Consider the following 27810-nt stretch of genomic DNA (forward strand, 5'->3'; position numbering starts at 1 on the left):
GGGTTCGGTCGCTACAGAGGTATTGCATCTCACCCAGCGGTGTGATATCTTACTTCCAGGTATTCCCCCACACACGGCCCAGGGGGCGCGTCATAGGCACATGGCCTACAATGTTATTTCATTACTAAAAGTCTGTAAGGGATGTTCCTAATTTTTTCTGGTCAGTCACATTGTGCAATTCAGTGAGAATCTACAGTTGCCCAGTAAGGCTGTAGTCACACTAGGGTATAAAAAAATCAGTTTGATGTTGATCCAGAAAAGCAGGATGAGGGTCATGCGGTTACAATGCAGTTTTTCTCACCTTGCATCTGTATGACATGCGTATGCAATCCATATGCAATGTGATTTTAACATCATCATTTATATACAGTAATGCTCTGGCATTTCAAGCTAGTTTTCTAACTAATAACACAATCTTATATACAGATTAGATAGATGATAGAAATAAATATGTCAGTGACATATATAATTAGTGCTTTGCATGCGTAGTTTTCTGTAGTTGTAATTCGCAAATAAATAAAAGAAAAAAATGGTGTGGGGTCCCCCTTATTTTAATGACAAGATAAGGGAAAGCAGACAGCTGGGGACTGGTGTTGTTATTCTGGGAAGGGGCCAATATTCAATAAGTTTCCTAGTCTATTAACAACAGCTCACAGCTGTCTGCGTAGTCTTTACTGGTTATTAAAAAGGGGGACCCAAAGAAAATTACATAGGGTCCCCCTAGTTTTAAAAACCAGAAAAGGCTAAGCAGACAGCTGCAGCCTGATATTAATAGGCTGGGAAGGGGCCATAGATATTGGCCCTCTCCCAGACTAATAACACCAGCCCTAAATTGCCCCAGAAATGGCGCATCCATTAGATGGGCCAATTCTGGTGCTTAGCCTCAGCTCTTCCCAATTGCCCTGGTGCATTGGAAATCGGGGTAATGTTTTTGGGGTTGATGTCAGCTTTGTAATGTCTGCTGACATCATGCTCAGGGGATAGTAATGGTGAAGTATCTACCAGACACTCCCATTACTATCCCCGTAGTGAAAAGAAATGAACACCCACAGAGAAAAGTCCTTTAATTGTACAAAACACTCCCCGACCCTCTTTTCTATTGATTCTATTCTGACGGTTCACGATGTGAGTTTGCTGTACTTGGATGAAATGTTGGGTTTCCTATGAGATGGGTGCGGGAAAAATCGGACGGCACATGCATTGTCTGTGTACCGTGCAATTTTTTTCTCACACCCATTGACTTACATTGATGAGTGCGATCCGATTCTCGCAGACAATCTCAGCATGCTACGATTTTTTTCTCAGCCCGATCCGAGCTGAGAAAAAAATTAGAGACGATCACTGACTCATTTACCAACATTGGTCAGAGTGCAATGTGATGTTTTCTCGCATTGCAGTCGTCCGATTTATACTGTAATGTAAGTGAGCCTTAAAAATGATTCCCAGCTCAGTCAGTCAGTACAAAACAGCATTGTGACTAAACTGGACTACTATTCACCACTACAAATTCACGCTTGTATCTATCCTGCATATATGAAAGTAAATATGTTTTCAGAACCAAATCAAAGAGACCCTGATGATGATGGTAAAACAAGAAAACCCAAAACCCCAAACGACAAGGAAGGTGATGATCCTGATGGTAAAGGAAAGCCTCCTAAAGGTTAGCTGGATCGTTAACATGTTGCAGATTTGCCGCAGATTTTCATCCAGATTTGTGGGAAATCTGCCACAGATTATAGTAACAGCAAAGAAGATGAGATTTCACAAATCTCATCCACACACTGCTGAAAAGTTCTGTGAAAGGATAATTTAATAAATCTGCAGCATGTCAGTTCTTTCTACAGATTTGTTCTGTGGATTTCACCCTTGGCAATGGATTACATGAAATCAGCAGCCAACCACAACAAAATTTGCATGTGATACATGTTTTCGTGTAAAATGCACAATTAAATTCACAACAAAACCTGTAATAGATTTTTCTATCCCATATTGATATACCCATAGGATGTGGAAAAATTTCAGTGATATGGGTTATTCTCTGGGATGAGATAGGTTTACCTGCGGCATATATAAATGCACACGAGCCTATAAAATGAGACATAATGATAACATGCCAAAGGAATGCAACATAGACAAGATGAGCTCTGCCAGCTTTGTATAATATTATTCTGATTAAGAAAACTTAAAATCATCATTATTATATTTTAGCTAAGTAGTACCTTGAATATGTAAGTATATATATATTAGTGAACCCCAGTATGTCTAATGGAGAATAAAAAACAAAGAGCCCAGTTTATCATCTGCGTTTTTTAAGTCAGTTTTCTTATTTTTTATCTTGTGGTATTTGCTGACGTTTCTAGCTCCACATTCATCAAAATGGAGTTTGTTATTCATCAATTTTACGCAAAATTAGAAACGCTATTTCTGTTTTTAACCTGTGTTGTGACTTTTTAGCATAAAAAGTTTCATATTCTGCTAAAATGTAGCAAAATTTGCACCAAAGTTTCCAGCGTGTATAAAATCACTTCGGTGTGGACTGGAGTATATTTGCGCCAAATTGTGTGACTTTTTAAAAAATTGTAAATTATGAATAAGACCAAAAACTTACTGAAACCATTAAGTTTGCCCATGGCGTCAAACTAAAAAAACAACAGACAAACGCAAACAGAAAGATAATTATGGCGTAAACAAAAAAAAAGGTGCAGAACACTAAAATACGCGACAAAAAAAGGTGCAAATACAATAATGAATTGGGCCAAAAGAATTCTGTATTAATAGCACATTGTGTAAAATTGTATCTGCAGGAAAGCAGGAATCCCTCCTCTCTCTGTGTTCTGTGCTTGGAAGACATTATAGCAGATAGTCATCACTAATATATTAGAGACAACTGAAAATTAGACAATAAGGCTGATGAGAATGCAGAATACAAGTCATATAAATGCCAAAAATAGTGATATTCCTAAAGTAGGTGTAGCGCCCCAAGGGTTCGGTCGCTACAGAGGTATTGCATCTCACCCAGCGGTGTGATATCTTACTTCCAGGTATTCCCCCACACACGGCCCAGGGGGCGCGTCATAGGCACATGGCCTACAATGTTATTTCATTACTAAAAGTCTGTAAGGGATGTTCCTAATTTTTTCTGGTCAGTCACATTGTGCAATTCAGTGAGAATCTACAGTTGCCCAGTAAGGCTGTAGTCACACTAGGGTATAAAAAAATCAGTTTGATGTTGATCCAGAAAAGCAGGATGAGGGTCATGCGGTTACAATGCAGTTTTTCTCACCTTGCATCTGTATGACATGCGTATGCAATCCATATGCAATGTGATTTTAACATCATCATTTATATACAGTAATGCTCTGGCATTTCAAGCTAGTTTTCTAACTAATAACACAATCTTATATACAGATTAGATAGATGATAGAAATAAATATGTCAGTGACATATATAATTAGTGCTTTGCATGCGTAGTTTTCTGTAGTTGTAATTCGCAAATAAATAAAAGAAAAAAATGGTGTGGGGTCCCCCTTATTTTAATGACAAGATAAGGGAAAGCAGACAGCTGGGGACTGGTGTTGTTATTCTGGGAAGGGGCCAAAATTCAATAAGTTTCCTAGTCTATTAACAACAGCTCACAGCTGTCTGCGTAGTCTTTACTGGTTATTAAAAAGGGGGACCCAAAGAAAATTACATAGGGTCCCCCTAGTTTTAAAAACCAGAAAAGGCTAAGCAGACAGCTGCAGCCTGATATTAATAGGCTGGGAAGGGGCCATAGATATTGGCCCTCTCCCAGACTAATAACACCAGCCCTAAATTGCCCCAGAAATGGCGCATCCATTAGATGGGCCAATTCTGGTGCTTAGCCTCAGCTCTTCCCAATTGCCCTGGTGCATTGGAAATCGGGGTAATGTTTTTGGGGTTGATGTCAGCTTTGTAATGTCTGCTGACATCATGCTCAGGGGATAGTAATGGTGAAGTATCTACCAGACACTCCCATTACTATCCCCGCAGTGAAAAGAAATGAACACCCACAGAGAAAAGTCCTTTAATTGTACAAAACACTCCCCGACCCTCTTTTCTATTGATTCTATTCTGACGGTTCACGATTTGAGTTTGCTGTACTTGGATGAAATGTTGGGTTTCCTATGAGATGGGTGCGGGAAAAATCGGACGGCACATGCATTGTCTGTGTACCGTGCAATTTTTTTTTGCACCCATTGACTTACATTGATGAGTGCGATCCGATTCTCGCAGACAATCTCAGCATGCTGCGATTTTTTTCTCAGCAGGATCCGAGCTGAGGAAATACTTAGAGACGATCACTGACTCATTTACCAACATTGGTCAGAGTGCAATGTGATGTTTTCTCGCATTACACTCGTCCGATTTATAATGTAATGTAAGCGAACCCTAAAAATGATTCCCAGCTCAGTCAGTCAGTACAAAACAGCATTGTGACTAAACTGGACTACTATTCACCACTACAAATTCACGCTTGTATCTATCCTGCATATATGAAAGTAAATGTGTTTTCAGAACCAAATCAAAGAGACCCTGATGATGATGGTAAAACAAGAAAACCCAAAACCCCAAACAACAAGGAAGGTGATGATCCTGATGGTAAAGGAAAGCCTCCTAAAGGTTAGCTGGATTGTTAACATGTTGCAGATTTGCTGCAGATTTTCATCCAGATTTGTGGGAAATCTGCCACAGATTATAGTAACAGCAAAGAAGATGAGATTTCACAAATCTCATCCACACACTGCTGAAAAGTTCTGTGAAAGGATAATTTAATAAATCTGCAGCATGTCAGTTCTTTCTACAGATTTGTTCTGTGGATTTCACCCTTGGCAATGGATTACATGAAATCAGCAGCCAACCACAACAAAATTTGCATGTAATACATGTTTTCGTGTAAAATGCACAATTAAATTCACAACAAAACCTATAATAGATTTTTCAATCCCATATTGATATACCCATAAAATGTGGAAAAATTTCAGTGATATGGGTTATTCTCTGGGATGAGATAGATTTACCTGCAGCATATATAAATGCACACGAGCCTATAAAATGAGACATAATGATAACATGCCAAAGGAATGCAACATAGACAAGATGAGCTCTGCCAGCTTTCTACAATATTATTCTGATTAATAACAATTAAAATCATCATTATTATATTTTAGCTAAGTAGTACCTTGAATATGTAAGTATATATATCAAATTAGTAAACCCCAGTATGTCTAATGCAGAATAAAAAACAAAGAGCCCGGTTTATCATCTGCGTTTTTTATGTCAGTTTTCTTATTTTTTATCTTGTGAGATTCGCTGACGTTTTTAGCTCCACATTCATGTGACTTTTTAGCATAAAAAGTTTCATATTCTGATAAAATGTAGCAAAATTTGCACCAAAGTTTCTGGCGTGTATAAAATCACTTCAGTGTGGACTGGAGTATATTTGCGCCAAATTGTGTGACTTTTTAAAAAATTGTAAATTATGAATAAGACCAAAAACTTACTGAAACCATTAAGTTTGCCCATGGCGTCAAACTAAAAAAACAACAGACAAACGCAAACAGAAAGATAATTATGGCGTAAACAAAAAAAAAGGTGCAGAACACTAAAATACGCGACAAAAAAAGGTGCAAATACAATACTGAATCGGGCCAAAATAATTATGTTCTAATAGCACATTGTATAAAATTGAACCTGTAGGAAAGCAGGAATCCCTCCTCTCTCTGTGTTCTGTGCTTGGAAGACATTATAGCAGATAGTCATCACTAATATATTAGAGACAACTGAAAATTAGACAATAAAGCTGATGAGAATGCAGAATACAAGTCATATAAATGCCAAAAATAGTGATATTCCTAAAGTAGGCACATGGCCTACAATGTTATTTCATTACTACAAGCCTGTAAGGGATGTTCCTAATTTTTTCTGGTCAGTCACATTGTGCAATTCAGTGGGAATCTACAGTTGCCCAGTAAGGCTGGATTCACACTAGGGTATAAAAAAAATCAGTTCGATGTTGATCCAGAAAAGCAGGATGAGTGTCATGCGATTACAATGCAGTTTTTCTCACCTTGCATCTGTATGACATGCGTATGCAATCCATATGCAATGTGATTTTAACATCATCTTTTCTATATAGTAATTCTCTGTCATTTCAAGCTAGTTTTCTAACTAATAAAGCAATCTTATATACAGATTAGATAGATAGATGATAGAAATAAATATGTCAGTGACATATATAATTAGTGCTTTGCATGTGTAGTTTTCTGTACTTCTAATTCGCAAATAAATAAAAAAAGATGGTGTGGGGTCCCCCTTATTTTAATAACAAGCTAAGGGAAGGCAGACAGCTGGGGACTGGTGTTGTTATTCTGGGAAGGGGCCAATATTCAATAAATTTCCTAGTCTATTATTAACAGCTCACAGCTGTCTGCGTAGTCTTTACTGGTTATTAAAAAGGGGGACCCAAAGAAAATGACATGGGGTCCCCCTAGTTTTAAAAACCAGCAAAGGCTAAGCAGACAGCTGCAGCCTGATATTAATAGGTTGGGAAGGGGCCATAGATATTGGCCCTCTCCCAGACTAATAACACCAGCCCTAAGCTACCCCAGAAATGGCGCATCCATTAGCTGCACCAATTCTGGTGCTTAGTCTCAGCTCTTCCCGATTGCTCTGGTGCCTGGGAAATTGGGGTAATGTTTTTGGGGTTGATGTCAGCTTTGTAATGTCTGCTGACATCATGCTCAGGGGATAGTAATGGTGAAGTATCTACCAGACACTCCCATTACTATCCCCGTAGTGAAAAGAAATGAACACCCACAGAGAAAAGTCCTTTAATTGTACAAAACACCCCCCGACCCTCTTTTCTATTGATTCTATTCTGACGGTTCACGATGTGAGTTTGCTGTACTTGGATGAAATGTTGGGTTTCCTATGAGATGGGTGCGGGAAAAATCGGACGGCACATGCATTGTCTGTGTACCGTGCAATTTTTTTCTCACACCCATTGACTTACATTGATGAGTGCGATCCGATTCTCGCAGACAATCTCAGCATGCTACGATTTTTTTCTCAGCCCGATCCGAGCTGAGAAAAAACTTAGAGACGATCACTGACTCATTTACCAACATTGGTCAGAGTGCAATGTGATGTTTTCTCGCATTGCAGTCGTCCGATTTATACTGTAATGTAAGCGAACCCTAAAAATGATTCCCAGCTCAGTCAGTCAGTACAAAACAGCATTGTGACTAAACTGGACTACTATTCACCACTACAAATTCACGCTTGTATCTATTCTGCATATTTGAAAGTAAATGTGTTTTCAGAACCAAATCAAAGAGACCCTGATGATGATGGTAAAACAAGAAAACCCAAAACCCCAAACCACAAGGAAGGTGATGATCCTGATGGTAAAGGAAAGCCTCCTAAAGGTTAGCTGGATCGTTAACATGTTGCAGATTTGCCGCAGATTTTCATCCAGATTTGTGGGAAATCTGCCACAGATTATAGTAACAGCAAAGAAGATGAGATTTCACAAATCTCATCCACACACTGCTGAAAAGTTCTGTGAAAGGATAATTTAATAAATCTGCAGCATGTCAGTTCTTTCTACATATTTGTTCTGTGGATTTCACCCTTGGCAATGGATTACATGAAATCAGCAGCCAACCACAACAAAATTTGCATGTAATACATGTTTTGGTGCAAAATGTACAATTAAATTCACAACAAAACCTGTAATAGATTTTTCTATCCCATATTGATATACCCATAAAATGTGGAAAAATTGCAGTGATATGGGTTATTCTCTGGGATGAGATAGGTTTACCTGCAGCATATATAAATGCACACGAGCCTATAAAATGAGACATAATGATAACATGCCAAAGGAATGCAACATAGACAAGATGAGCTCTGCCAGCTTTGTATAATATTATTCTGATTAAGAAAAATTAAAATCATCATTATTATATTTTAGCTAAGTAGTATTTTGAATATGTAAGTATATATATATTAGTGAACCCCAGTATGTCTAATGGAGAATAAAAAACAAAGAGCCCGGTTTATCATCTGCGTTTTTTAAGTCAGTTTTCTTATTTTTTATCTTGTGAGATTCGCTGATGTTTTTAGATCCACATTCATCAAAATGGAGTTTGTTATTCATCAATTTTACGCAAAATTAGAAACGCTATTTCTGTTTTTAACCTGTGTTGTGACTTTTTAGCATAAAAAGTTTCATATTCTGCTAAAATGTAGCAAAATTTGCACCAAAGTTCCAGCGTGCATAAAATCACTTCGGTGTGGACTGGAGTATATTTGCGCCAAATTGTGTGACTTTTTAAAAAATTGTAAATTATGAATAAGACCAAAAACTTACTGAAACCATTAAGTTTGCCCATGGCGTCAAACTAAAAAAACAACAGACAAACGCAAACAGAAAGATAATTATGGAGCAAACAAAAAAAAAAGGTGCAGAACACTAAAATACGCGACAAAAAAAGGTGCAAATACAATAATGAATTGGGCCAAAAGAATTCTGTATTAATAGCACATTGTGTAAAATTGTATCTGTAGGAAAGCAGGAATCCCTCCTCTCTCTGTGTTCTGTGCTTGGAAGACATTATAGCAGATAGTCATCACTAATATATTAGAGACAACTGAAAATTAGACAATAAGGCTGATGAGAATGCAGAATACAAGTCATATAAATGCCAAAAATAGTGATATTCCTAAAGTAGGCACATGGCCTGCAATGTTATTTCATTACTACAAGCCTTTAAGGGATGTTCCTAAATTTTACTGGTCAGTCACATTGTGCAATTCAGTGAGAATCTACAGTTGCCCAGTAAGGCTGGAGTCACACTAGGGTATAAAAAATCAGTTTGATGTTGATCCAGAAAAGCAGGATGAGTGTCATGCGATTACAATGCAGTTTTTCTCACCTTGCATCTGTATGACATGCGTATGCAATCCATATGCAATGTGATTTTAACATCATCTTTTATATACAGTAATTCTCTGTCATTTCAAGCTAGTTTTCTAACTAATAAAGCAATCTTATAATACAGATTAGATAGATAGATGATAGAAATAAATATGTCAGTGACATATATAATTAGTGCTTTGCATGTCTAGCTTTCTGTACTTGTAATTCGCAAATAAATAAAAGAAAAAATGGTGTGGGGTCCCCCTTATTTTAATAACAAGCTAAGGGAAAGCAGACAATTGGGGACTGGTGTTATTATTCTGGGAAGGGGCCAATATTCAATAAGTTTCCTAGTCTATTAATAACAGCTCACAGCTGTCTGCGTAGTCTTTACTGGTTATTAAAAAGGGGGGACCCAAAGAAAATTATATAGGGCCCCCCTACTTTTTAATACCAGCAAAGGCAAAGCAGACAGCTGCAGCCTGATATTAATAGGCTAGGAAGGGGCCATGGATATTGGCCCTCTCCCAGACTAATAACTCCAGCCCTAAGCTGCCCCAGAAATGGCGCATCCATTAGATGTGCCAATTCTGGTGCTTAGCCTCAGCTCTTCCCGATTCCTCTGGTGTCTGGAAAATTGGGGTAATGTTTTTGGGGTTGATGTCAGCTTTGTCATGTCTGCTGACATCATGCTCAGGGGATAGTAATGGAGAAGTGTCTACCAGACACTCCCATTACTATCCCCGTAGTGAAAAGAAATGAACACCCACAGAGAAAAGTCCTTTAATTGTACAAAACACTCCCCGACCCTCTTTTCTATTGATTCTATTCTGACGGTTCACGATTTGAGTTTGCTGTACTTGGATGAAATGTTGGGTTTCCTATGAGATGGGTGCGGGAAAAATCGGACGACACATGCATGGTCTGTGTACCGTGCAATTTTTTTTTTGCACCCATTGACTTGCATTGATGAGTGCGATCCGATTCTCGCAGACAATCTCAGCATGCTACGTTTTTTTTCTCAGCCCGATCCGAGCTGAGAAAAAACTTAGAGACGATCACTGACTCATTTACCAACATTGGTCAGAGTGCAATGTGATGTTTTCTCGCATTACACTCGTCCAATTTATACCGTAATGTAAGTGAGCCTTAAAAATGATTCCCAGCTCAGTCAGTCAGTACAAAACAGCATTGTGACTAAACTGGACTACTGTTTACCACTACAAATTCACGCTTGTATCTATTCTGCATATTTGAAAGTAAATGTGTTTTCAGAACCAAATCAAAGAGACCCTGATGATGATGGTAAAACAAGAAAACCCAAAACCCCAAACCACAAGGAAGGTGATGATCCTGATGGTAAAGGAAAGCCTCCTAAAGGTTAGCCGGATCGTTAACATGTTGCAGATTTGCTGCAGATTTTCATCCAGATTTGTGGGAAATCTGCCACAGATTATAGTAACAGCAAAGAAGATGAGATTTCACAAATCTCATCCACACACTGCTGAAAAGTTCTGTGAAAGGATAATTTAATAAATCTGCAGCATGTCAGTTCTTTCTACAGATTTGTTCTGTGGATTTCACCCTTGGCAATGGATTACATGAAATCAGCAGCCAACCACAACAAAATTTGCATGTAATACATGTTTTGGTGCAAAATGCACAATTAAATTCACAACAAAAGCTGTAATAGACTTTTCTATCCCATATTGATATACCCATAAAATGTGGAAAAATTTCAGTGATATGGGTTATTCTCTGGGATGAGATAGATTTACCTGCGGCATATATAAATGCACACGAGCCTATAAAATGAGACATAATGATAACATGCCAAAGGAATGCAACATAGACAAGATGAGCTCTGCCAGCTTTGTATAATATTATTCTGATTAATAACATTTAAAATCATCATTATTATATTTTAGCTAAGTAGTACCTTGAATATGTAAGTATATATATCAAATTAGTAAACCCCAGTATGTCTAATGGAGAAAAAAAACAAAGAGCCCGGTTTATCATCTGCGTTTTTTAAGTCAGCTTTCTTATTTTTTATCTTGTGAGATTCGCTGATGTTTTTAGCTCCACATTCATGTGACTTTTTAGCATAAAAAGTTTCATATTCTGATAAAATGTAGCAAAATTTGCACCAAAGTTTCCAGCGTGTATAAAATCACTTCAGTGTGGACTGAAGTATATTTGCGCCACTGATCTGCATCATGAATGGTAGACGTTGGACCACGGGTCCTCCTCTTCTCATAAAGAAACCATAGGAAACCGGATATACCCATAACAAATTACCAAATCCTAAAATAATCCTACCCTATGTGACCTATCCTCTAACTCGTACCTCTAAGTGACCCGCTGATGGACGTGCAGAACGAACAGTTAACCCCTTCCTAGCTTGCTACTTCCAAAGTCCTGTCATGTCCAGGCTTAGACTAGCTGCTCCTGTTCCAGCCCTATCTGTTGCACAGCAAAAGTGATTCTCCAGCTTAGTCAGTACAAAACAGCATTGTTACTAAACTAGACTATTCTCCACTATAAATTGACATTTGTATCTATTCTATTATACATGAAAGTAAATATGCTTTCAGAACCAACTCATAGTAACACTGATGATGATGATGGTAAAACAAGGAAACCCAAAACCCCAAAAGACAAGGAAGGTGATGACCCTGATGATAAAGGAAAGCCTCCTAAAGGTTAGCCTGGTGAATAATGGCTTGTCCACACATCGTAGATTTGCTGTGGATTTTGTGGAAATCTGCAGTAGATTACAGCCTAGAAGCAGAAAATCTCAGGACCATATCTACCATAAGGTGAAGAAGACTCACTAAGACATATCCTATCACAAACAAGAAATTGAGTCAATATCTCTTCAAGAATTGTATAAAAAAATCACAGAATTTTTAAGTCTACAGTGCAAAGACATTTTTTTTTAAATAATGATAAAAACAGAAGCAATACTAAGTAGCATTTGCCCAAACAGGAAAATATTTTCCATATATGAATTACGGTTAACAGGATGAGCTCAAAGCAATATCAGGGAGGCAAAGCTCCAGTACACAGGGTATATCATTAGAAATGTAATACAATCACAACAATCTGGCCCACGGCAGGCCAAAGGCCTGATCAAGGGACCAAGTGAAGTCAGGGTCAAAAAGAAAAATAATTATGAATACATGTAGATTCAACTGATCATGTGGCCAGTGTCATCTGACTGAACACCAGGACTCAAATATAATGAAAGAAATTTGCAGATCAAGTAAGCATTGGTGATTATGAAAGATCAGATATGAAGTGAGGTATTAAAGTGTTAAATCCGTAGTCTTACCCCTGGCCCCGGACATGCCGTCCCAAAGCCCCAACACACGTTTTGGAGTGTCCTTCTTCTAAATGCAGAGGGGAGGGAAAACACATGGTGGATGCTGGGCTGTGGGGCGCGGTGAAACTCTGCCCATAGCCCATCAATCAGGGGGAGTGCGTCACTGGGTCACCCCCGGCTGCCGCCTGAACTTGATGTGACATCAGCGGATACCAGAGTCGGCTGCAGCCGGGGTCATGTGATGCCTGTGAGCATCCAGTGATGGCGCCGCTCACTGGCAAGAATCACAACAGATGGTAGTTACAAAAATACCTATTTCCACCATTCAAATCGATCGGGGCATTTTATATAGTAGTGGACAACCTTGTTAATAAAAATTCTGTGAATTTTTTTATACAATTCTTGAAGAGGTATTGACTCAATTTTTTGTTTGTGATAGTAAATTATAGCAGCAGCAAAGTGAATGAGATCAGCAGTGCGTGGATGAAATCTCATCCAAACACTGCTGATAATTTCCATGGGAAGACATTTTTTTTACATCTGCAGCAGGACAATTCTTTCTGCAGTTTTCAGTGTTGATTTTACCATTTGCAATGTGAAAGCTATAACAAATCCAAAACTAAAAGCGTAATCTAATCTACAAGTGTGGACGCACCCTTATAGCGTGAACAAACAGCAGTTATACGGAACACTCGGCTTTACGAACTGGTAAACAGATAAGATGGATCCATCTGCCGCACATCAAATGTGCACATGGCTGCACACAGAGACGCAAGGGTGGGCAGGGGCCCGAGAGGCAAGGGGGCCCATTTCTACTCCCAAAGCTGATGGGATTATGCATTGTGATGAGCTATTTGTCTTGAAAGGGCCCATATACTGTTCTTGCACAGGGGCCTATTCTTTTTGTCTGCCCCAAAATAGACGTAATGATAACATGGATCATCGTGCCAAAAAACATAGACAAGTTAAGCTTTACAATATTATTATTTTAGTGTTATTAATATTATTCATATTTTTAAGTTTTAGCTTAACAGTATATTGCATACATACGTGTTTAATTATCAAATTATTAAACTACTTGTTAGAGAATCTATGCTCAAAGGGTTCTGTAGTAATTGAATAGTGTATAACACAACACCAGGACAAGAAATAAATGACTAAATTAGAGAGTGACTGTGTAAACAAGGTGCTGTCAGGGGGGCTACAAGATCATCCCTGCAAGACACGTAGGTTAAAAAAGCACTCAATGATGCAAAAAGGGCAATTTATACTACAAGATTATTATCAAACGATCATTATGAAAACGCTCATTTCACAATAATCTAGCAGACTAAACAGGCTGCTGATCACCTGATAAGCGAGTAACACACTCGTTCATCAGGTGAAATGATGTTTTAACTGCACAAAAGATAATCATTCTTGGCAGCCCATTGTCCTATGTAAACAGGACCTGCGCTGCTGGCAACAATGACAGTCTATGTGCACTCTTTTACAGATCGTTCAGTTGAAAAAGGCTAATAAGGAGAAATTGTCATTTTAATTTCTATTCCATAAATCAATAGTTCACATAAAAACTAGCAACTTTGTAATATATCGTATTAAAGAAATCTGCTTCTTTCTCCTCCAGGACTGATCGATCATTCTCAAAATTCTCAATTCCCAGGTAAAATCTGTATTCAGTGAAGTTAGATTTTTACATTACTGAGATACTGGGAGTTGGTGCTCATTAAGTTCTATCCAGAGAGAAGGGGAGGAAGGAGGAGCTGGAGGCAGAACTCATTACTCCTCTTTCCCCTCTCGGTAAGGGCAGGTTCTCACGGGAGTATAAGAAAGAGTCAGAGTTTCAACCAAAAAAATGTGATGATTTTTTTCTCACTTGTCATCTGTATACAATGGAGAAAAAGAAAAATCCAGCTTCCACAAAGTAAAATCTTCTTTCTTTATTTAATTATTTAAAAATAGAGACATGGGTACAAAGCACAGAGGGAGGTGTGAGGGGAAAGGAAAAACGCAGCACACTAGACGCGTTTCGAGCACATTACATGCTTTTGAACTCAGTGTGATGTGCTCAGCTACACATGAGTGTATATAATGAGTCCGATACGTGATCACTGTTTGAGATTCTAGGCATAATCAGGTGGACAACTCATTAATTACCCAGACACCATTAACACAAGACATGGGCTGAGACAAAAAAAAATAATGTTAGAAACCGCATAATAAAATACAATAACACTTGTACAAAGACATGATAACATGAAATCCACTGAGCAGTCAAATATGAAAAAGGGAAAATACATTGGACCAAACGAAACTGTATAACATCCAAAATCAGTGGGACTGTGTGAACATGGAACGGGGAACTCCCATTGAAGACCAATAAATGTATGTATTAGAAGTATGTAATCAAAAATGCATGTAGTTATTAAATTTAATGGAAGTATAACATTAGCACAAAAACGGGAACAGTGGTTCAAAAAATTTATATCCAGGCAATCAATATAATATATTAGGATACCTTATAATAGTAATTGTTCTGATGAATTATTTCGTACAACAGCTGCAAGAAAAATTTCATGTAAGGGTAACATAATAATACAAGATAAAGAACAATCATTCATACATTTTTACTGTTGCTGGAAAAAATAAAAGGAATCCCATAGGAATCCCACGGAGGTAACAAATTCCAGCAGTTTAAGTGAACTATTGAGCCAGAGGCTCAAAGTTCAAGAAACCCATATATTAGTATTACACAGGAGTCATATGTCAGAATCCCGCTCAAGAGGAATGCATGGACTATCACTGCAAGGAACGTACTGATGTGTGACACATGCAATTGCTGGTTTTAATGGTGATTAGTGTTGAGCGAATTTGTTCAGCAAATGTTTTAAAGTTTCAAATTCGGCACGAATATGGCACAATCGGATTCATGATCGCAAAGGCGAGTAATTTTTCTTAAAATCGGAAAAGTTAGATTTTGCGCAGGACCACGAATACAGGGCAACCACGACGTTTTGAACAGTTTTGCTAGCATAGTGCAAGTGTATGATGAGCGGTGACATGTGCAGATGAGTGCGGGGGGTGTGGAGAGCTAAGAACAGGTCAGATCAGCTGCGCACTATTTTTTTTTCCTGTGGGCGGTAACTTTAACTGAGGAAAGCGCGGCCAGCCAATCATAGTGCAGAAAGCATCTACACTGTCCATACATAAGGGCTTCTGCAACCACATGTTCTCTCAATATAAAAAGCGGCCAGGTTCCCTCAGCGCTATTATATCCATGTCACTGCTGGAGACAGACGCAGCTCAGTGTTCTCCTGTGTAATGAGAGATATTAGCTAGATAGATGGGCGCTTGTGTGGTAGTCAGATAGTGTAGATAATTCCTGGCCTGTGTACCTCTGCAACCGCTGGTGCAGCACATTTTTGGTGTTCTTGTGCAAGTACGGAGATTCTGACAGAAACAGAGGACCCATGCCATACAATAGTGCTGTGCACCGCTGGTATAGTGCTCCATGTCTCAGTATACCTTGATTTTTTTTTTGCACTTGCTAATGTGATCAAGCAAGCACAGCGCACCTTTTCATTTAGTGGGGTTGAAATTGTGCTCTGCACAGTCTGCAGAGCTTCTTATTGCAGAGCACAAAATCAGTTTTTTTTCTGTTGCTATTGTGACATTGAAAGCTGTGTGCACTAAAGTTTTTTTTAGTGCCAGATACTATTTTAGTGGAGTTGAACTTCAGGTGGTTTCAGAGTAAAAAAATACATGTTTTCTCTTACTAGACCCAGTCCAAAAAATATTTTTTCCTGTGCCAAAAGTCATACCGTGCTATAAGCCAGCTACTACGTCAGTGGCGGTCAAATTCAGCTTGTACGCACAGTCAAACCTATATATATATATTTGGTTGGCAGGCAGAGTCCACCAAAGGTTTTTTACTGTGGCAAAGTTGATCCAGTCTGCTAAAAGGCAGATCCTATTTTAGTGGCGTTGAACTTGTCCTGGTTTCACAGTAAAAAACAAAACTTCTCTTACTAGACCCAGTCCAAAAAATATTTTTTCCTGTGCCAAAGTCATACAGTGCTATAAGCCAGCTACTACGTCAGTGGCGGTCAAAGTCAGCTGAACGCAGAGCTTATGCACAGTAACCCAAAAATATTTTTTGTTCTGAGTAAAGTGATACAGGTGGATAGATCTGAGTTTGAAATATTTTGGAGCATATATTCTATGTCATACTGGCCTCATCCACATTCCAAAAAAAAATTCTTCTGTTCCTAAAGTAATACAGTAGGGGGCATCTCAGTTTGAAATTGTTTGGAGAATATCTTGTAGGTTTTATCGGCCTCATGCACACTAACAAATTTCTTTTGTTTGTTAGTAATGTTATACAGAAGGCCATATCTTACCTTGTCATTTAGTGTCGCTGAAATTCAAGTGTGTGCTGAGCTATTGCACAGGAAAAAAACATATTTTTCTTTAGTTAATTGTGTGCTCCTTCCACTGTATCTGACCAACATGAGTGGGAAAAAGAGAGGGCGTGGTGGAAGGGGGGATAGGCTTGGAGTTCAAGGTGTACGTCCGGTAGGTGGTCATGTTAGTGAAAGCACTAGTGAACCAACACAAACAGGTCCTATCCAAAGACAACTGACAACTTATGTTAGTGGACGGCCTACTGCACTCCCTTCCTTTGGCAGCCGCACAGCCATACGCCTTGTTGCTAAGGCCCAAAAAGAGCAGGTGCTCCAGTGGATGGCAAGCTCTGCTTCCAGTGACCTTTCCTCTTCTTCCTCCACCTCAGCAACACACGCAGTACAGTCCACAGAGGTGGCACCCCAATTACCCATGCTTCCCCCTGCATCACAACTGGCCAACTGCCCAACTGACTGTAGCGAACCACAGATGAGTGAGTCTGTAGAACTCTTCACCCATTCTACACCATGGGCATCAGAAGTGTACTCCAAACAGTCACAGAGTCAAGGGGAGGAAAGCATCTGCACCGATGCTCAAATTTTTTTTAGCTTGGATTCGGGGCAGGACGAAGTAGGGTCCAAGCAGGTTCCTAACCCTCGTCACCAGACGAGGGCCTTTTTTGTCACTGCAAAGGATGAGCCAACTCATGTTATCTGCAAACTTTGCGATAAAAAGCTCAGTAGAGGGAAATACTGCAATAATTTGACTACTACATGCATGAACGTTCACATGCTCAAGCAACATTCTTTACACTGGGAATCTTACTGCCCTGAAATGAGGACCAGCGCACCTCAACAACTATCAGCTGCCCCATCAAACGCATCCGCTGCTTCTTCCTCCTCCTTTGTTACCATACCAAGTATTGTTACGCAGGTCTTCCATCGCAGAAACTCCGGTTCTTTACCCGCTCCAGTCAGGCTGAGGGACAGCCTGTTAGCTGTAACAGAAGTGGACATGCCTGCAGTTTTTGTTTCCCAAGCACACCCCATGTTTCTCAATCCACCATAACATCTGCACCTCACTCACGCTCCATCAGTTTTTCCGGTTCACCATACTCCGCCCTCTCTCAGCACATTAGCCAGCCCCTGGTCCCGCAGTTGTGGTCATGTAAAAGATTGTTTCATCCTACGCATGACAAAGCTAAGAGGTTGAACTCCACCATCTCCAATCTGTTGGCCACAAAAATGCTGCCTTTCCGCCTGGTATATACAGACGGTTTCCGAAAACTGATGGCTGTTGTAGTCCCCCAGTACCAGTTGCCCAGTCGCCATTACTTCTCTAAGAAAGCTGTGCCTGCGCTACACCAACATGTCGCAGACAACATCATCCGTTCCTTGTCTAAACCTATGTGTGCCAGGGTGCATTTCACCACAGACACCTGGACGAGTAAGCATGGCCAAGGGCGTTCCATCTCGCTGACTTGGCACTGGGTGACTCTGGTGGCTGTGGGGGCAGGCGGGGAAGGGGCTGCTCCAGAAATCTTGAAATACCCAAGGCTTACAGAAGAAACCTCTGTATTTCCCAATTCCTCCGCTGCTTCTGCGTCCTCCACCTCCTCTAGAGCCTCCAACTGCTCACTGTAATCACAGTCAGGGCTCACCATAATCAGGCAGTCTTCAAACTAATTTGCCTTGGAGATTGCAGTCATACAGGTGAAGAGTTGTGGGCAGCTCTCCAGGCTCAGTTTCAGCAATGGCTGTCTCCGCTGAACCTAGAGTGAGGGAAGACTGTGTGCGATAATGGTGCTAACCTGTTAGCGGCCCTAGGCCGAGGCAAGTTCGGACGCGTGCCTTGCATGGCTCATGTCCTCAACCTGGTGGTACAGCGATTTCTCCACCACTATCCTGGCCTGAATGAGCTGCTTCACAAAGTACGGAAGCTGTGTGCTTACTTCCGCCGTTCGCACGCCTCATGTCATCGACTTGCATCGATACAGAGGTCTTTGTCCATGCCAGTTAACAGGTTGATCTGCAATGTGCTGACGCGGTGGAATTCCACTCTGCACATGTTGCAGTGACTGTGGCAGCACCAATGACCTCTGACGCAGTATGTCATGAAATATAGCTTGGGGCACCGCAGTACAGACTTGGTGCATATCACGTTTGCGGAGTGGGAACAGATTAAGGACCTCTGAACCCTTCTGCATGGTTTTGAAATGGCTACTAAACTGGTTAGCGCTGGCGATGCCATCATCAGCATCACTATTCCGGTCATATACATGCTGGAGCAAACTTTGAATAACCTGTGACAGGAGGTAGTGGCACCAGAAGAAGAGGAGGATGCGGAAGGGATACCAATGTCTCAAATTTCCAGACTGTCGTCACACAGGCGAATGCCAAGTGACGGTGGATTACAGCGATCGAGGGGGTTTGGTGATACCAGGCAAACTGTTCGTGAAGGTGTAATAGCCGAGGAACTAATGGAGGAGGAAGAGGTGATGGGCGAGCAGCTGTCAGAAGATGAAGAGGATAATCATCCCCTCTCATTTGAACGTGGTTGGCAGGAGGGGACAGAGGAAACAAGCATCAGTGTTACACAGCCCACAATGCAACCTGGCTTTGGACCTCCTGGAAGAAGAGGCTGACATATGAGTGCCTTCTTGATGCACTCTCTGCAACATGATCCCCGTATAGTTAGAATTTGAAATAATGCTGACTACTGGGTTGCCACTCTGTTAGATCCACGTTATAAGAGTCAATTTTGCCAGATGCTTTCTGCCCTGGAAAGGGACCGGCTTATGTTGGAGTATCGAAACAAGCTTTTAAGCAACCTTAATAGAGGTTTTCCCAAGATAACAGTGATTCACACAGTGTGCATCGCAGCTGTAGTCTTTCAACCTCCGGCACGTCGGTTAGTCAACGCCAGCAGCAGCAGAGTATGTGGCAGAAGCAATTTCTGGGAGTCCTTTCACACATTTTTTGCACCAGCTTGTGCACCAGCACAACAGAGTACAAGTCTGACACGTGGTGAACGACTGGAGAGGATGGTGGAGGAGTTTCTAGAGCTTGATATGAATACCATCAGGGAGGATTTTGACCCTTTTACATTTTGGTCTTCAAAAATGGATGAATGGTCTGAGCTCGCCTCTCACGCCTTGGAGGTTTTATCATGCCCAGCAGCCAGCATTCTCTCTGAACGTGTCTTCAGCACTGCTGGTAGTGTCTTGACAGATAAGCGCACCTGGCTGTCCCCTGAAAGTGTAGACCACCTAACTTTCATCAAGATAAACAAGTCATGGATCTCCAAGGACTTTTGTCTTTTGCACCCCAATTGCAGACTGTACAGAGTAGGCGATGTTGTCGTTTTGAGTGTGCTGCATTGATCTCTTGAAATTGCAGTCTGTGATATGGCTTCTGTGCCTGCTTTTGTTGCTGCTGCTTATGCAGGTTTTAGGCCCTAATTTTGGGAAATGTGGAGAATTCTGATTGTGTCTCCATCCACTGGGTTGGCTGTAGTGGGACAGGTTTGGGTCTGCGTTAAACTACTTGTAGTCTGATGACATTAATGCCACTTCGGTGGTATTAGGCCCTCATTTAGGGAAATGTGAACACTCCTGGTTAGGTCTCCATCTCCTGGGTTGGCTGTACTGGAAGAGGTGTGGGTCTTATTTACACTATTTCTACTGTAGTGAAATTGATTAGACATTGCTAGTGACTGCCACTAATTTTTTGAAATGTGAAGAATCCTGATTGGGTCTCCATCTATTGGGTTGGCTGCAGTGGAACTGGTTTAGGCCTCCTTTGCAATACTTATACTCTAGTGAAATTGATGCCACTTCGGTGGTGTTAGGCCCTCATTTAGGGCAATGTGAACACTCCTGGTTAGGTCTCAATCTCCTGGGTTGGCTGTACTGGAAGAGGTGTGGGTCTTATTTACACAATTTCTGCCACAAATTTTTTTAAATGTGGGGAATCCTGAATGGGTCTCCATCTTTTGGGTTGGCTGTAGTGGAACCTTCCTATTCTGCAGTCTAAGTTGTGTAAGGTTGCGTACCAGTCCTTGCCCTCCTTGCTGCACTCCTGATACTGACTCTGCCTGCTGCACTCCTGGTACAGACTCTGCCTGCTGCACTCCTGATATAGACTCTGCCTGCTGCACTCCTGATACAGACTCTGCCTGCTGCACTCCTGATACAGACTCTGCCTGATGCACTCATGATACAGACTCTGCCTGCTGCACTCTGATACAGACTCTGCCTGCTGTACTCTGATACAGACTCTGCCTGCCGCACCATCTAGTGTGTCCTACTGGGTCCAGCTGCTGTGCGTCCGTTGGTCTGTCCTGGAGCGGCACCTGGCTTTCATCGGGAGCCAAGTCTAACCTCACCATCAGAGGCTCTAGTGAACAGTCCGATGCTCGCTTAGTCACGCCCCTCCAGGCTCTCCGGGGTCCGTGGCACAGTGGTTCCACAAACCACGTCCGTAACAATGCGCCCTCGCAGGCAGGGTCCTCTCTCCTGTTCTACTAGTCGGTGACCCCTTTTGACATGTAATTGAATAAATGTCGCTGCCACAGTAATAATAATTATAGTACTTGTACTCTGGGTCAATTGATGGCACTTCCCTGGTGTCTACACCTAATTTGATGTGTTTTGGCAGCTTTTGGTCCCATTTCTAGCTGTTGTCTATGCATTTTTTTGGTCCCCCCATTGACTCCTATGGGATTCGGAAATGTTCGACGAACATTCGGCGAATAAATTCGGCGAATATCAATTTGTTCGGCGAACTTTTCCGAAACGAACATTGAAATGTTCGCTCATGCCTAATGGTGATAATATTCCCCAGAGGAGGAACTAATCCACAATGAGCCGCCATCTAGGAAATATGTATCAAATTTATTTGCTATTGCTGAAAAGAGTAAAAATAATACAATAGGGATGATATATTTAACTCCCGTGTTTAGTATAACCTAGGAGATAAGAAGTTCCCGCAGTTTAAGTGAATTATTGAACCCGAAGGCTCACAGTTCAAGAACACTGCAAATTAATCTTCCACAGAGAAATCACTTGTCGGAAAGTCGCACAAGAAAGATGCACGGAAATCACTGCAAAGTACATAAGGATGTATTAACAATCCAATTGCTAGTTTTAATGGTAATGATGTTACCTAGAGGAGAAACTAATCCAGAAGACTCATCTGAGTCCATTTCCGATGATGAAAACGTAACTTGGTTATGTGGAGTTGATATCTGAGCTGTATGATGATGTTTTTTTAATATGGATCTGGGAGATTTTCCAGGTCTATCCCAGCAGCCCCATTCATAGACTTGATCATTATTATAGTCAAAAATGTCTCTATCAAACTTATTCTTTTTTGTAAGTCATAATGGATTCCTCCAATTTAGTAACTTTGGAGGTTAGATTTTTTTGAAAAGCTTCAAGGTCTTGTTCAGCTACAACAGTTTTAAAACTGCAGCTCAGATATCAATTCCACGTAAATTTTCTTTGTGAATTTTCTAAACAATAATACTTGTAATTTAAAATTCACCTTTTCTTCTCACAAAGATTCTTTTGTTTTTTGGATCTTCATTTAAAATCCTTTGCTGGTTTTCCTATTTTTACCAGTGCCTTTTGTAAAAAATGTGCAAGCAATACCATTCTACATGGTCATAGTCACCATCCTCCCCACACCATCAAGTCTATCCCAGTAGGTGAACTTACTAGGGCCAAACGGAACTGTAATACTACTGCTTCTTTTGTTGCAGAAACTGAAAATATTTAACAATGTTTACTTACCAGGGGCTATCCCAAATGGACCCTGGAACGGGCCACTCATATTGTGAACCATAAATCTAGGGAACAACTGATGGCATGTCGCACAATTATCAATAATTCTAATTATATTCGCAGCCCTTCCTCACAAAAAACCAACTCTAGTGTTAACTTATAGTGCCCACTTTAAAGAAATTTCACGTATTGTGCAGAATAATTTACAAGTACTCAGGGATGATGAAAACATGGACCAAATATAAAAAAATGGCGTGAGGATTGTGTCAAGACTAGCTCCGTCTTTAGCGAGTCATCTGTCACTCAGTCTTCATATTAATGGTAATAGTTCCATACAGGGACCATCACATTAGTTGTCTGTATCAGGCTTTTATAAGGCTATGTGCACACGTAGCAGATTTGATGCAGAGCGTTTTTGCCTCTCTCTGGCAGAAAAAAACGCATGCAGATTTACATGCATTTTTTCTGCCAGAGAGAAGCGTTTTTTCAGCGTTTTCGCATGCGTTTTTTCAAGCACTTTTCCAAGTGATTTTGAGCATCACTTGGAAAGTTCTTGACAAGTTGGTCACACAATATAAATCCATGCAACCGGCATGGATTTATAACATGTGACCAACTTAGATGTTTTAAATGCTGCATCTATAGTAAAAAAAAAAAAAGAATTAAAAAGTTAAAAATAAAAAAAACCTGTATACTCACCTCTCCAGTCTCCTCCCAGCGGCGATCCTCTCTCCTCGGCGTCCCGTGGGGTACTTTCAGGACCTGCGGTGACGTCATTTAGTCAGCTAATGGTCACGCGACCATCACCTGACCGCTGACGTCAGCAGTCGCGTGACCATCAGCTGACTAAATGACGTCACCGCAGGTCCTGCCAGTACACCACTTTTCTAATATATGTCTGCCTACATATCCCAAAGGTATAATCCTGACACATATTTTTCACATGACGGCTGATTGTGTATTAGTTTCTCCTCTAGGTAACATCATTACCATTAAAACTAGCAATTGGATTGTTAATACATCCTTATGTACTTTGCAGTGATTTCCGTGCATCTTTCTTGTGCGGCTTTCTGACAAGTGATTTCTCTGTGGAAGATTAATTTGCAGTGTTCTTGAACTGTGAGCCTTCGGGTTCAACAATTCACTTACACTGCGGGAACTTCTTATCTCCTAGGTTATACTAAACACGGGAGTTAAATTTATCATCCCTATTATATTATTTTTACTCTTTTCAGCAATAGCAAATAAATCTGATACATATTTCCCTGGAGGACAGCTCATTGTGGACTAGTTCCTCCTCTGGGGAATATTATCACCATTAAAACCAGCAATTGCATGTGTCAGACATCAGTACCTACCTACCTTGCAGTGATAGTCCGTGCATTCCTCTTGTATGGGATTCTGACATATGACTCCTGTGGAATACTAATATATGGGTTCTTGAACCTTGAGCCTATGGCTCAACAGTTCACTTAAACTGCGGGAATTTGTTACCTCCTTGATTACACTGGAATTAAATATATTATCCCTATTGGATTATTTTTATTTTTTCCAGCAACAGTAAAAATGTATGAATGATTGTTCTTTATCTTGTATTATTATATTACCCTTACAGGAAATTTTTCTTGCAGCTGTTGTTGTATGAAATAATTCAGAACAATTACTATTATAGGGTATCCTAATATATTATATTGATTGCCTGGATATTCATTTTTTGAACCACTGTTCCCATTTTTGTGCTAATGTTATACTTCCATTAAATTTAATAACTACATGCATTTTTGATTGCATACTTCTAATACATACATTTATTGGTCTTCAATGGGAGTTCCTCGTTCCATGTTCACACAGTCCCACTGATTTTGGATGTTATACAGTTTCGTTTGGTCCAATGTATTTTCCCTTTTTCATATTTGACTGCTCAGTGGATTTCATGTTATCATGTCTTTGTTCAAGTGTTATTGTTTTTTATTATGCGGTTTCTAACATTATTTTTTTTTGTCTCAGCCCATGTCTTGTGTTAATGGTGTCTGAGTAATTAATGAGTTGTCCACTTGATTATGCCTAGGATCTCAAACAGTGATCACGTATCGGACTCATTATATACACTCATGTGTAGCTGAGCACATCACACTGAGTTCAAAAGCATGTAATGTGCTCGAAACGCGTCTAGTGTGCTGCGTTTTTCCTTTCCCCTCACACCTCCCTCTGTGCTTTGTACCCATGTCTCTATTTTTAAATAATTAAATAAAGAAAGAAGATTTTACTTTGTGGAAGCTGGATTTTCCTTTTTCTCCATTGTGGGCTGTGTGTGGAAGAGACATTATCCATGCTTCATACCACAAATTTGGGGCGACAACAAAGGGTGAGCTGATTACCCCTTGGTCTATATATCTATATGCAATCCTTTTTTACAGCAGCAGCTATTAACCCCCTCACAATATCTGCCGTAAATGTACAGCGCAAGCCAGAAGTGGGTGTATAGAGCGCGCTCACGGGGCGAGCCCATCAGATATTCAGCAGGTGATAGCTGTATCTTACATCCAGGACATGTCTCTAAGGCCACATTCAGGCTGTGTGCCCACTATGCATTTTTTAAGCGTTTCTGCAGTGGCAATTCCGCTGTAGAAATGCTTAAAAAACGCTTGGTAGAAGGTCTGCCATGTTCCCCAATGATAATCCGCATGTGCTGTGCACATGCTGCGGAAATTTCCACTGCGGATTATCATTGTGGAAAAATCCGCAGCACTAGCAATTATTTTGCGGATGCGCAGCGTTTTCGCCGCCATTGACTTGCATTGGAACGCATGGAATCCGCATCACTTCATCTGTACATGCGGAATCCAAGCGTTTCAATGTGCGGATGGTACCCGGGTTTGGAGAAGAGGAAACTCTCCTCCGGACCCGGGTACCATAGTACCTGTAAAAAAATGAATAAGACAAAAAATAAACATTATACTTACCTTCTGATGGCCCCCGGTGTCCTTGTCTTGGCTTGCCGGCAGCTCACGGTGGACTCAAGGACCTGCGGTGACGTCATTTAGTCATGTGACGGGTCACACGACCGCTGATGTCAGCAGGTCCTTTAATCTACCGCGAGCTGCCGGCAAGCCGAGACAAAGACACCGGGGGCCATCAGAAGGTAAGTATAATATTTATTTTTTATTTTTTACCATTCTTTACGGTCACACTATATAAATCCATGCCTTTTGCATGGATTTATATAGTGTGACCAAGTTGTCAAGCACTTTCCAATTGATGCTAAAATCGCTTGGAAAGCGCTTGACACCCGCATGTGGAAATGCATGTGAAGAACGCTTCATATCCGCTTGTCCCTCGCAGGAAAAACGCATGTACAATCCGCATGTACAATCCGCATGTACAATCCGCATGCGTTTTTTCTGCCAGGGAGATGCAGAAAAGCTCAGGCAAAATCCAGAGCATTTCTGCATCGTGGGCACATAGCCTCACACGTTCAGTATTTGGTCAGTATTTTACATCAGTATTTATAAGCCAAAATCAGGAGTTAGAGGAAAATTATAATAGAAACATGTCACCACTTCTGCATTTTGGCTTACAAATACTGAGGTAAAAAACTTACCAAATATATTCATGGCCTAGCAGAGCTCATCCTGCGATTATTAACCTGTTAAATATCACTATAAAAAAGCGCCAGCACTCATGATGTGATCGTGGGTCGCCAATGGGTTGCTATCACAGGCAGCGGTCTGTTGAAGACCTCCGTGCTTCTCATTATGAAACTCCTTTGAAACCCAGCCTGTGGCCGGGCTGCAAAGGAGACCATGATTTTTACTAAATATAGCAATGTTATGGCATTGATGTATATAGCACCAGCGATCAGATCAATCAGCTTCAGTCCCCTATGGGGACTAATAATATCAGTAAAATATAAAGTTTTTAAAAAGATGAAAAAAAACAAAACTTAAAAGTTCAAATTACCCACCTATTCCCCCATTACAAATTAAAAATGCACATATGTGGTATCGCCACATTCAGAAAAGTCCGATCTATCAAAATCTAAAAATAATTAATCCCATAGGTAAACACCATAAATAAAAAAATTTAAGAACAACAAAATTAAGTTTTATTGGTCTCTGCAATGCCAAAAGTATCTCAAAATGGTATCTACGAAAACATATTCTTGCCTCCCAAAGAATAAACCCTCACACAAGTCCATCGACCGAAAAATAAAAATGTTATGGATCTCAGAAAATGGTGACAACACAAAAATTGCAAAAATATAATTTTTTAAAATTCAGATTTTTCTTTCACCACTAAAATAATAAAAAAAAACTGGACAGGTTTGGTATTAATCATGCTGATGAGCTGAATGATATTGCGATGTCATTTTTTACCACAAAACGTACATCGTAAAAACAATTCCCCCAAAAAATGTCAGAATTGCGTTTGACACAGTTTCTCCCTACTTCAAATTTTTCCAATTTACTAGTATATTATGTGGTAAAATAAATGGTGTCATTCAAAAGTACAACTTATCCCACAAAAAAACAAGCTGTCATATGTCTACGTGGACAGAAAAATAAAAAAGTTATAGCTTTGGGAAGAAGGGGAGGAAAAAATTAAAACGCAAAAATGGAAATTGCCCACATTGTGAATGGGTTAATCATTTACAGGACCACTAATAGTTTTCTATGTTACAGAATTGCAATGTATCCATAAACATCAGATGTTATACTGTCACTCCATATGTCATTTCTTTTACGCACCCACGGGCTTGAATGGGTGAGGCTCATCCGATTTTTGGAAAAAACAAATGCACGCTGGGGGGGGGGGGTTCACACACATATTTGGTCAGTGAAAAAATCACACATCTGCACTGGTCCATTGAATAACATTTTTCCGAGTTCCGTCCTATTTTTTCCCGGACAGAACTCAGACCAAAAATATGGTTTTGTGAACAAGGTCTAATTGAGATTTTTGAAAATGACTAACTAGTCCTGGAGGAAAAAGAAGCAGATTTCCCTGATATATTACGTCGCTTATTTTCTTGTGTACTATTGATGTATGAATTAGGACTGCAAAGACGGTTAAAGAAAAAGTACCATAAGAGGCTCATCTTTTTAGGACTTGGTTTCATTAAAGTAAAGCTGTCAGCTGATACCTGCTGCGCAATTCGTGGGCATCATGTATCAGGCACTGTCTCTATGATCTCAGCCAGGTATGTTTGATTCATTGCAGTGTTTCAGCAAAAAATGTACTTTGAATAGTTGCCAGGGACCAGAACCACGCTGTAGACTAGTCGAATGGGCCATTCCCCGACAGTTTCTCCCCACCCGCTGCCCTGGATTGGCAGGTCTCTGCCTGTAT

The 27810-nt window shown here is 40.3% G+C and overlaps 1 protein-coding gene across 1 annotated transcript in view; it reads left to right on the plus strand.

The window, feature by feature from the left end:
* The window catches only part of PRG4 (proteoglycan 4), a 200575-nt gene that overhangs the window by 118452 nt on the left and 54313 nt on the right, over positions 1-27810 (plus strand). The window contains exons 12-14 of the mRNA XM_073642978.1: positions 1556-1660; positions 4537-4641; positions 11542-11649. Coding sequence (XP_073499079.1) covers positions 1556-1660; positions 4537-4641; positions 11542-11649 — 318 coding nt within the window. The remainder of the gene's footprint in view (positions 1-1555; positions 1661-4536; positions 4642-11541; positions 11650-27810) is intronic.

Source organism: Phyllobates terribilis, unplaced genomic scaffold (assembly GCF_046119375.1).
Source record: "Phyllobates terribilis strain yellow unplaced genomic scaffold, ASM4611937v1 Scaffold_8__6_contigs__length_399053987, whole genome shotgun sequence".
NCBI lineage: Eukaryota > Metazoa > Chordata > Amphibia > Anura > Dendrobatidae > Phyllobates > Phyllobates terribilis.